This window comes from Lolium rigidum, chromosome 1 (genome assembly GCF_022539505.1).
Source record: "Lolium rigidum isolate FL_2022 chromosome 1, APGP_CSIRO_Lrig_0.1, whole genome shotgun sequence".
NCBI classification, from domain to species: Eukaryota; Viridiplantae; Streptophyta; class Magnoliopsida; order Poales; family Poaceae; genus Lolium; species Lolium rigidum.
Window position 1 is genome coordinate 93,962,420 of NC_061508.1, and position 12,160 is coordinate 93,974,579.

Genomic DNA, 12,160 nt, shown 5'->3' on the forward strand with positions numbered 1-12,160 from the left:
GGGGCTGGCCGGATCCGCAACGTCTTTCACGTAAAAGAAATCTTCGGACCAATACCTCACGGATTCTTACCGATCCGTGTGAGGGTAGATCCGGACGGGGCGGATCTTGAAGGTGATGCTCCCGCAGTTGGCGAGCGAGGAAGTCTGCGGGACGGTCTCCTTCTTGATGGAGAAAATAAATTGAAAGAGGGCCAAGTCAAGTTTTACCTGGAGATGACCGTCGCAGACAACGACGTGGTTGGCGATGGCGGGGATGCTGTTTGGTGAGATGTTCTGGGGCTGAAGCTTATAGACCTCGAGGATTTCCGAGAAGAAATCGCTCAGAGGCAGCGAGAATCCGCGCTCCACCAGGGCCCTCGTCAGTACTCATTCTCCGGCTTCGGTTCCGGTCTTAGACCACCCGGAACTACTCTCCAGGATCCGGGTCGCAGGAATCCTTCCGCTTCTAAGCTGCGGAGCTCATCCTCGGTGGTGGTGCAGGACCACCATTGCCCTTTGACTTCGCCTTCGCGAGTTCGAGCTTTGGATTTTTTTGGCGGCTACTTCGTCCACCTTCTTCTCCATTCGCTCCTTTCCGGCTAGGTCCGCCGGATCAATGTTGGCTCCTTCAATGGATTTGTCGAATCCTTGAGCAGGATCTAGCCTAACTGGGACGAGTGGCGAAGGAGCGGAAGAGATGAGCGTGGCCGCGATCGGCTCCGACTGCGAGGGAGGCAGAGTAGAAGACATCTACGTTGAATGGAAACAAAACTTAGTTGGAATCACCACTACACTTGGATCATCCCTACCAACACCAATGAAGAACTTGAGGCCGGAGTACTTACCGGCAATAGATGATGCGATGGTCGGAGTTGTCGGCAGTGAGGTTCGCTGCGGTGGCTCGTCGGACTTAAGAACACCGAAGAACATGGTGCGGCGATGCAAACTCCGGCGAAGCTCCTGTAGACTCCGGCACGGCGGAAGCAGAAGCTCGGTGGCGGCGCTCAAAGGAGAGGTGAATCAGGGGGGGAGTGGGTGATTATGAGTGAGCGGTGGTGATATTTATAGGCGCGGGATGAGATTCGTGCTCTGCATCCTGTGGTCGGAACGCAAGTGTCGCAGCATTGGATAATTGACACGTGTCCAAAATCCTAGCGGTAAAAATGGCTAAGGATCAAGTTACTGTTTTAATTACCTGAGAATGGTGCCAAGATCGGCGAAACCTTTAGAACCTTTCGAGGATCCGGGTAACAACATTAATTTTTAGGGATTTCTATTTTCGTGCCCCCGCTTCGTTAGTTGTACTCAGTTTTCCCCAGCCCCTTAGTTTTTCCTCAGTTTTCCCCAAGCCTATGTCTGAAACCCGCAGAAGGAGCTCAGACGGAAGGAATCCGTCGATTTGGACGTTCGTGGCCGACGTGTTGCGCCACGTCGTCTGTGGGGCCGCGTGGGGCCGCGTCGCGTGGGGCTGGTAGAAAGGGACCGCGTGGGATAGGACGAGAAGCGTTTGGTTGCACGTGAGCAGGAGCTGGGTTTTGTCTCTCTCGGCCCAAATTGGCATTTTTAAGAGCACCTTTTCCCCTCTTTTCTCTCTCTGTATTTTTCACTAAATTAGTATCAAATCTAGGGAAGCTTCTATTTCTGTCTTTCTTCAATATGGCAGCAAATCTAGTAGCAAATCTCTGGGGTTATTTATGCCTTTTGGCCCTCATTTTTTGCCCAATATGGCAGCAAATCTAGAAGCTAGTATATGATAAATTCACAACAGCATAATCAGAAAACTAAGTATAATACATAAACTGCATACAGCAGCCAAAAGCAGCCAATAACGTTGTTAATGCTAACGACAAACTAAACTGAAAAATATACAAGACGCACGCAATGTATGGACAACAAGAAGATTAGGATAGGGACCCCGGGATGAATGAATTTGTTCTTCATTCCTCCCCATATATTTCTTCCTCCCTCCATTCGTGCATTTCCCCAAGGAAATATTCATTGAACTCCTTCCGTCCGCAAGTGTGAGGCCAATACATCCTCCAAACGGTATGGCCTGTGTTCATTTCTCAAACCGTAGAGTCCTATTCTATCCACACGTAGTGGCCACTCATCCCGGGCATTTGTATCATGAGAGTACTCTCTGATATAACCCAAATCCGTGTAGTAGATGCTGCCAGGTTGAAGTGTCGGGTACACTCTGGTGTCGACGGAGATACACTACCGGATATAATTCACGAAGAAGGCATTACTGCCAATGTTACTGACCGGATGGAGAGAGCGGCTCTGAGTGTCCACACGGTACACCAATGGTTTGCCCACGAAAGCCTCGCTGACCAACAACACAAGCAGCGAGATCACCATCCGACTTCACAAGGTAGAACTTCGACGTCCAAGTTCTGGAAATGAAATTAGTGTCTCCATCTTGACGAGTGCTCGCGCGCTCGCTGCAACTGTACATTGGTGCACACTATTCTTCCGATCTCAAAATTGTCCGCAGCCTACCGCATACGGTTCACCATTGAACGGGGTAATGCAACGCAAACAATGGTTCTTGATCGAAAATCTTCCTTCTCCCCAATCCCCATCTTCATTTATATCCTTAGTTGGAGTGCTCTCATCGACCCAACCAATTTCCGGCGGGTAATGTGCGGCAACGAAGACCATAGTCGGGGATTTGATAACAGCGACTGATTTCAGAAAAACGGATGGCATCTGCGCCTCAAACATAGTGTTCGATTTCTTTGTGAGTGGGTTCAGCAGCCGTATCTTGTGCGGCGGGTTCTTCTGGGCAAGCACGATGACGCCACGGCAAAAGCCGACGAAGTAGTATCTAAAATATATTGATGAAGATAACATTCAGCACTAAGATGTTTAAGATTGAAAATAAAAAGGTAGATATGGAGGAATTTGAACCTTGTATGAACTTCCGATAGATCTATGGTGACGTAGCGTGATGTGCCGAGTTGGAGGAAGGTGAACTCAGCGACGCGTGGAAGGGCGTGGTCTAGCATGATCCATTCATCCAGGTGCACGTCGGGCTCAGGCAAACCTGAGCGCCAATTTCTACATACTTGCCTCATAGCGAGTAGGTGTCGGCGTACTCCTCGTTCGCCGCAAGCATTCGCCGATCTTGTGAAGTGGTCCATCAGCCGAGAGAGAGGCCCAGTTCATGGAGGCGCCGCGCTTGGATGCGCCGCCCTCGGCGGTGACGGGCTCGGCGGCGACGGGCTCGACGGCGACGGGCTCGGAGGCGACGGGCTCGGAGGCGACGGGCGCGGAGGCGACGGGCTCGGAGGCGACGGGCGCGGAGGCGACGGGCGCGGAGGCGATGGGCTCGGAGGCGACGACCGCCGGCGCATTCTTCTTCTCCATCGCCGACAGGGTAGCGTGCGTACGGCGGTTGGGGTTTTTTCGATTTGGAGAAGTTGATGGGACGTGAGAGGGGTGGTTTCGTGCGTGAGCGAGAATGAGACGACTGTGTGCAGAGGGAGGGAGGGAGGGGCTTACGCGTCCTAAATGCGGCCCGCGTCCAATATTTGCACGTCTGCATCGCGACACGCGTCAACAATGGCACGTCTTCCACTTCTGCATCGCAACACGCGTCCTCGGGTCTAACCCTGGAAATTTAGATATACTCAGGTATACCCTCGAGTCATATACTAGCATTTTTTGTGTGCTCGGTTTTCCCCTTGAGTGCTAATACGGCTAGTGCAATATACTCAGTTTTACCCTCAAGTGGCTGGTCAACAGAGAGTCAACAAATGGGATTAACTAGTTAAATGAGTTATTTAATGTGCAAAAAATTCCGAAAAAGAGTGGCACTTACTCATTGAGTCTTTACCACAAATTGCCACTTCTCAAATCATAGATAAATCATAGATAAATCAAGTTTCACCACAAATTTCCACTTCTCAAATCACCTAGTAGCTATTAAGGTGCATGGTTTTCCATAATAAGCCCTACCCAAAACAGCTTTCCCCAAAACATACTTTGTCTGAATGAGGCCATAATTTTCACACTCATGTAGATTTGTATTGCAAATAGTTTGAGGTAGGCCAAGATGGGTTTCATTGTACAAAACACGCATTTTCCATTTTTTAAATCTCATATTTGAATCCCTTAGTCCGTTTACTACTCACTTGCCCTTGGTTTCTTGATACTACTCAGTTTTGCCCTCTCCCTTCACAAACTCTCACAGTACGCCCAACATTGCCCTGATTGGTCTAGCCCATGTCACGTGGATCGTGCCCGCCGACCGTTGATCGTATGATCTAACGGGCGAGGATAACCCCTATCTCTCTCTCTCGGTCGGGGCCACCACCCTCTCTCTCTCTCTTTCGTCGGTTAGCTTCACGCAAAGTTTGGTTTTCTCGCATTATTTTTCACGAGCTAAATTATAAACTCTTTTTAGGCATTACGTTTCACGCAAAAAATGATAAACCATCACCGATTTGTTGTAGCCATTACTTTTCACGCAAAAAAATGATACACCATCACCGATTTGTTGTAGCCATTACTTTTCACGCAAAAAAATGATACACCATCACCCATTTCTTGTAGCCATTACTTTTCACGCAAAAAACGATAAACCATCACCGATTTTGTTGTAGCCATTACTTTTCACGCAAAATGATACACCATCACCCATTTCTTGTAGCCATTACTTTTCACGCAAAAAACGATAAACCATCACCGATTTCGTTGTAGACATTACTTTTCACGCAAAAAATGATACACCATCACACATTTCTTGTAGCCATTACTTTTCACGCAAAAAACGATAAACCATCACCGATTTTGTTGTAGCCATTACTTGTCACGCAAAAAATGATACACCATCACCCATTTCTTGTAGCCATTACTTTTCACGCAAAAAATGATAAACCATCAACGATTTGTTGTAGCCATTACGGTAAATGATAAACTATCACAAATTACCATTTCTTTTAGGCATTATTTTTCACGGTAAAATGATAAACTATATCACGAAGTTCCATTTCCATCAAGATAGTCTGCATTACTTTTTAATTTTGTTGAGATATATACCCCCACAACGGTCGTCTCCTCCTTAATTTATTGTGTAAACCCCCACAACGGTCATCTCCTCCTTAATTTATTGTGTAAACCCCCACCAACGTTCACCTCCTCCTTATTTTATTGTGTAAACCCCTACAACGGTCATCTCTCCCTTATAAACACCCACACGGCCATCCCTTGTGTCAATAGGTTCTGCCTCTCTCTTCTTCGTTCACATACACTTGATCCATTGCCATGGCTTCCACGTCTCGGACGCGGACCGGAAGGGGAAGGGGAAGGGGAAGGAAGTGGATCATCACCATTGCCACCACCACCGTCAACACTGCCATTGATCATAGAGGAGTTCTTCATCGTCGTCTATGAAGACCCTTTGGTCAAGAAGGTACGTACGCGTTCTCACATATATGATGCATGTGATTAATTATGGGCATGTTCTAAAAAACCTTTAATTTCAAACGATCGGCGCTCGATCTCTTTGCAGGCTCTCCAAAAAAGTTTGCGGACTATCTTGACGGCCAGGAGCCAGCTAAAGTGTATCTGCGAGCAGCTGACTCGTGGTCCTCGTCTCCGGACCGTGGAGGTCCTATTTGACGGTCAAGGCCGGATGTACCTCGACAAGGGCTGGGAGAAATTCGCCATCGCGCACGGTGTGGATTTCGGCTGCTTCGTACACTTCAAATATGAAGGCGATGATGTGCTCACGAGTGAAGGTTTTCGACGGAACAATGTGCGGAAGTACTACTACTCGGACGACGAAGATATCGACGATGAAAGCGACGACGACGTGAAGCCATGCATCCATCCCCTTTAGATAAGGGGATTATGACCAAGAATATATATGTAGCTTCATATGCATCGATTTAGAGATCTAACTATTTTCTATATATTATGCACATGTAAAAGATAATGTCGCATTTCCACTATTATTCGAGCACCACATCCTCCAAACGATGCCGATGCCGATACCGATATCGGCATGGTGAGAACGGCTATGCTCGCCGCCACTGCTAGGTCAACGTCGGGATGCACAATGTTTAGCATAAGAGTCACTTTAGATTAAGCTGCGAAAATAGTCACCTGCCACAGCGGTCATTGGCTGCGGAGGCCCCACAGAGCGGCAATATATAATTTTCTATAAATAAATAGACGACCCACCGGTCATTGGCTGCGGCAGCCCCATAGAGCGGCCCCATTTGTCATTGGCAGCACCGCGTATACAATCAGGAAATAAAACGGCCCACGCGTCAGCGGTAGATGGATGGCTAAGAGCGGCCCCATTTGTCATTGGCAGCACCGCGTATACAATCAGGAAATAAAACGGCCCACGCGTCGGCCGGTAGATGGATGGCTACCCGTCGGCACGAGACGGTCGGAGAGGAACTGCCCTCTATGCAGCCCCACCTCCGTGCAGCCCCACCCGTCGGATTAACGGTAACGGTAAGGCCTCCGACCCGACGGCAACCCGCGTCTTCGAGGGGTTTCAAACTAGAGGGAGGGGAAAGCTGAGGAAAAACTAACGAGCTGGGGAAAACTGAGTACAACTAACGAAGCAGGGGCACGAAAATAGAAATCCCTAATTTTTAAGTAAGCATCTTTGCAGGGGAGTAACCCGGAGACTTGTTGTAACGATATGGTCGATGGATGAAGTCCCGCAGGATGAAAGACTTTCCGGCATGCAAGCTGGAAAGAGGTTTCATGAAGTCAGAGTTCTTCAAGTTTCCCCAAATTTCCGGGAAGCTTGCCAAATGTGAAGATGGTGCGAGCAAGGCGGAAAATAAGGTGAACCTCGGAGAACTCTGGGGACTAATGTTGTGGGTATACTTCATGGGTGTACCATCGACAGTGGCCAGATCCGGCAAGCCCGGGTGGCCCATAGATGGTGATGGTGGCATATGGCCCATCGGGCGGCCCAGTTGTTGTTGATCAAGATGGAGGAAGTCCAGCCCAGGAACAAGGAGCCGGATCCAGCCGACCTACTCTGGAAGTTGGATCCGGCCTAGCCCATCAGGGGTAGCCGGATCCAATACGACGTATAGGGACTGGTGGATCCTTGACATGCATGGCAATGTAATATTTCGTAGTTAGGCAACTTGTATTCAGGTAGTACTCTCCGAGTAAACCCTAGATCCTGGCGCCTTTATAATCCGGATCCCGGGAGCCCTAGAGGCACAACCACAACTCATTGTAACAACGCGAAAGCTCCCAGATAATTTCAGACAAGCAACATTAGACCCTGTCCTTGAGCAGGTGTTCCGAAGCTGGGTAAATCGCGTATCACCGTCCCGAGGACTCTCTGCCCAATGGCCCCTACTTCTTTTTCCCTCCATGAGGATCTCTCCTCCGGAGTACCGTCGAATAGGCATCGACACACGCGCTCCTCCTCCGCTGCTGCTCGCTCACCTCATCATGACACGTGCACGCCATGGTTTGCGGGAATGCCTCTTATCTTTTTATCACACATAAATTGAATTTAGGCGTTTGCACGCAAAACTGAAACTATTTTGCTTAGTGGACAATGAATACTGATGTCTATTCATCTTCCAAGGTACCCTGTTCACCTCCTCCTATGTCTATAAAAGAGAGGTCGCTCCTATCCAGGGACACACAACACCACACACATCATATGCGTCTGCCACTTGGTTCCAGAGCTTTGTGCTGCCAAGCCTTTTCCATCCTGTCTGTCGGCGTCGTTGGACGGGATAACATGTCTCCGAAACCCCATCTCTTATGATCTTGTACGGGAGAGAGGCGATAGGGTTTTTGAGGAGCGCTCTACCGTGACTGCTGGTTTGTTCATCAACACTGACATCAACACGGAGACGGACGACTACTTCCCCGACATTAATAACCTCTTCGATGACATGGCTCTCAACGGTGATAACATCAATCCCAACTCCAACACTTGTTTCTCTTTTGGACCGTGCTATCTACTGCTTATAGTATTATGCTTCGGTTTCTTTTTTAGCATTTTGTTTGGACATGCTGCTACGTAATATGTGTCTACTAGCAATATGGCTAGATTTTTGAGAAACACGGTATAAACATAGACGTTCACATACACGCGCATACACTCATCATTATGAACGCATACACGCACACCCTACCCCTATGAGCACCTCGGGACGACTGAGCCGGTGGATTGGATCTTGAAATTGACGAAGTCACCACAGACACCTCGTTCTCGACGGGAACGTCGCCTCCCACTGAATGAATATTCCGCCTTTATGAGACACACGTATGTCAAACCTAGGATTTAAACTCTGGTGGGCTTGGGGTACAACCACCCTTCTAACCTCAGGTTGGTTCTCCATTATGCCTAGATTTGTTGTTTATCTACCCACAATTATTTTGTATGACTAGTTTCAGTTCAATTCCTTTAGTCATATTTTATCTGCTATTTTCATCAGTTAAATCTTGCGGAAATTTGCTAATATTTCCAACATGAACTAGCCGTTACTTAATCACAGTTTCAGAAGCTACATCATACACTCATGCTGGCACATCATCGAAGTATTGGAACTCTCTGTGTTCATCTTTTTCCGGAAAAATATAGTGACTAATTGACAAAGCTCACAACGCCTACATACATTCGCAAAGTTCTGAACTTATCATGGACCGGGAGCTGCTTTATATGGAGTATATACTTTCTCTTCTCCGTTGATATTCACGTCTTGTCGTGCGATCAACTTCTTTTTGAAGGCGCCTCACCTTTTCACGTGAACTTGAATGACTTGACAGACTGCAAATACATGCCGAACAAAAAAAAAACGGTCAGTGTTCCAGCAGCAACCAGAAAAATCATGAGCTAGGAGGAGGCAGAATTAACCCAAGAAGGCCTCACCTTCTCGATTGCAGGCCTGTACTTGGCGGATTCCTCGTCGTCGTCGAAGTACTGTAGGTAAGCAAATGTGAGTGGAGTGATCAGACAAATGTGAGCGACGAGGAGATGAAAGTGCTGGCATGGCATGTATGCTCACCTGGCCAGTGATGGTGTAGAGCCGGTTGTACCAGCCGTTGAAGGCCATCCCGATGGCGGAGACGATGTGGCGGCGCTTATCGCCGGGGTTCTGCAGCGTGTACTCGATGTAGTACATGCCGTTGGACGCCCTGGAGTCGAGGAGCTTCGCTTTGACCCCCGCCGGCCTCTGCCAGCTCCTGTCCAGTCCGGTCACCTGCTCGGTCGAGGGCAGGAATTTATTCAGTCGTGGACGCTTGTAAATTGTAATGCACATCTGTGCAATTCATGGACGATTATGCAAGGAGAGAGCACATACCAGATTCTCAGCGAACTCGTCGACGTTGCCGAAAGATTTGAGGCTGGTGAAGTCCGGCCCGATGCCGGTGATCACCACGCTGACTGAACAGGGCAGAGAAGCTCGTGAATTCTGAGAGGTATGGTGTGGTTCATGGTTGGGTGATCGAAGAACTCGTGCGTAGGTACGTACCGCTGGAGTTGGCGTCTTGATCGGGGAAGAAGGCCGTGACGTTCTTGAAGCCGCTGCCCTCGCCTGCGCCGACCTGCCACCCTGCACGACGCAGCAAACAAAATTTGGCGGCTCACGCTCTGTCTCCCTTGCGAATTGTCTGTCACTCTGCCGCGCAGAGTTCAAAAAAGAGCTGAAAGCCGTTCGGCTGAGTGCCTTGGGCTGAAACTGTTTCTCATTTCTCAGAAGAAAATATCATCAATCACCTTGTGGAACCACGATGGTGAACTTGTTGGCCTCATCCTCGTACGCGGTGAATCCCTCCTGCACCTCTTGAAACCGCACGAAATTCACGGAATAGTAAGTAGCAGTGTAAACACCATTGGACAGCCAAGCCAAGAAAACGTGAAACGGTGGTTGCCCATTACCGGCGGTCTCGGCGAAAGCCTCGGCGGGTGCGAGCAGCGTTGCCGCCGACGTCGCCGCGGCGGACGAGAAGAGAACGCCGAGCAGGGCGTCACGCCTGTTCAGCACCTCCTCCGTCCGCCGAGCAGGGAGGCAATGGCAGACAGTCGATCTCGGCAACTTCGCGTGGCCTTGGCGGGGCTTGCCGAGGCCGGGGCAGAGGGAGGCGGTGGTCACGGCAGCCATGGCGCACGGCTCTCAATGTTTACTCGGCTGCGACGGCAGCTGGGTTCGCTTGGTTTTCGGAGGATATTTTTTGCTTCAGCGTGTGTGGATTGGTGGCCGACCGCCGTCTGGGACGTGTGGCTCGTCCTCCTCCTCGCGCCACGACCGGTCCCCGTGCCGTGGCCCGCGTGAAGCAGCAGAGCCAGAGACGAGGCTTTGGCCCGTGAGAGTCCGGTTTCGGCATGGGCTGCCCGCGCGGAAACTCGCTGAATGTTTGAGGTCGTAGTAGCATCTGCACCGGCTCATTCCAAATACTACGTAGACGGCAACAGTTGCGCCGGCAGCGATGCCTCGGCATTTGCTTCCTAATTTAGGGGTGTTTGGTTTGTACCCAAGATTGCTCCACCAAAATTTTGGCTAGCCAATATTTTGGTTGAGCTATTCTTTGCCCACAAGTTAGCTAATATTGGCTAAAAAATGAACTAGAGTTGGTAGTGGAGCATTGGTAAGCCAAAAAATTGGCAACTATCCAAACAACAACCAATCTTTTGGTCATGACCAAAAAATAGGTAGGGTATGATTTGGTAGCAATCCAAACACACCCACGCATAGGTGATTCCGATACGACATCATAAAAAAACAATTTTTTATTGAGATAATAATATTATATAGGCTTCATTTTGAGATAGAAATATTATATAGGCTTTATTTTACATAGTTGCAAAAATGCAAAATATCGATGAAACCTATACTAGAGGTTGTTGATGGGCTTCGCCTTCTTTGCTACGAAGAAAAAACACACAACCATCCAAACTAGAGTGTTATGGTTCACGCCTTCATCGCTGCAGAGGAAGAACATCCAAAAACCTACACTAATGGCTTCAACTGGCACTCGCCATTTTCGCCGCAAACAAAGAACATCCGGAAACCTAAACTACATGCTTTTGCTCATCGTTGTTGCCGTCGTTGCTATTGTCGTTGTGGTAGCGCCTATGACAGGATGTGTCGTCAGACAACTTCACCCTGAGCTTGTTGTCGCTTTCCCACTTGAAGTTCACCAACCAACCGATCTTGAGGTTGTGGGTGCGGGCAAACTTCTTCCAACCAGTGTGGAGGAACATGTGGCCTTCCTCGTCGAACAACACCTCGATAGGACACCGGCAAAATCCGCACCTGGCTTCCCACAAGTCCATGCTAGCCGGCTCCTGGTCGACGAGATATTGCGCGAACTTCTCCGGGAACCTTTTTGAACTAAAAGGGTCCTCCTTGATGAGGACCTCTAATTCGAAGAACTTGTGGAAGCAGTCTGGTGACGACGAGCATTCAGGGGGTGGGGATCCTACACCTCGGCGGCCGCGGCCCGTAGAACCGGCCATTGAACGCTCGGTGGAGCTGGTGACCGGCGGCGTTAGGGTTTGTGTGAGGAGGAGCCGGTGCCGAAGCACCCCGTTTTATACCCGAAGGTAGGCGTGTGGGGGGTGGTGCGCAAATATTGCTTGGTCGGAGGTAGGCGAATGTAAAAGGGTGGTGGCACCATTAATCTTTGGCACACATGGCTAGGTCATTACGCCTGGCGCTCATTCAGCGGTTGTCAGGAAGGGCCGAGGGCTTCCATTTGACGTGGCGTGAGGCACCGCGTGCCCATTCACCACCCCACGCAAAGGGGATGGCACGGGGTTGCCGACGATTGTATTGGGCTCCAAAACTGGCTGGCTACTTATTGGGCACGCTGGTGTGGCCCACAAAAGGCGTCGAAGCCCAAAAAATCGCTATTGGGGTCACTATGGGTGATAACCCACAAGTATAGGGGATCGCAACAGTCTTCGAGGGAAGTAAAACCCAAATTTATTGATTCGACACAAGGGGAGGTAAAGAATACTTATAAGCCTTAACAACTGAGTTGTCAATTCAGCTGCACCTGGAAAAGCACTAGTAACAGGGGTGATGTGAAAGAAGCAGTAATATGAGAGCAGTAGTAATAGTAACACAGCAGCAGTAGCAGTAATATGAGAGCAATGGCACCGTAAAATAGTTGATACTACTTCCAATGACATATAGAACGAGTATATGATGATGAGAGATGGACCGGG

The 12,160-nt window shown here is 49.3% G+C and overlaps 1 protein-coding gene across 1 annotated transcript; it reads right to left on the reverse strand.

The window, feature by feature from the left end:
* Positions 1-8,527: 8,527 nt before the first annotated feature.
* On the reverse strand, positions 8,528-10,171 carry LOC124697304 (psbP domain-containing protein 3, chloroplastic). Its single transcript, XM_047229945.1, has 7 exons — positions 9,869-10,171; positions 9,707-9,772; positions 9,462-9,542; positions 9,291-9,373; positions 8,994-9,188; positions 8,858-8,908; positions 8,528-8,755 (listed from the first exon to the last, which is right to left on the reverse strand). Exons 1-7 carry the CDS (start codon positions 10,089-10,091, stop codon positions 8,729-8,731), a joined length of 726 nt encoding a protein of 241 aa, XP_047085901.1. The 5' UTR covers positions 10,092-10,171; the 3' UTR covers positions 8,528-8,728.
* Between the last annotated feature and the right edge of the window lie 1,989 nt (positions 10,172-12,160).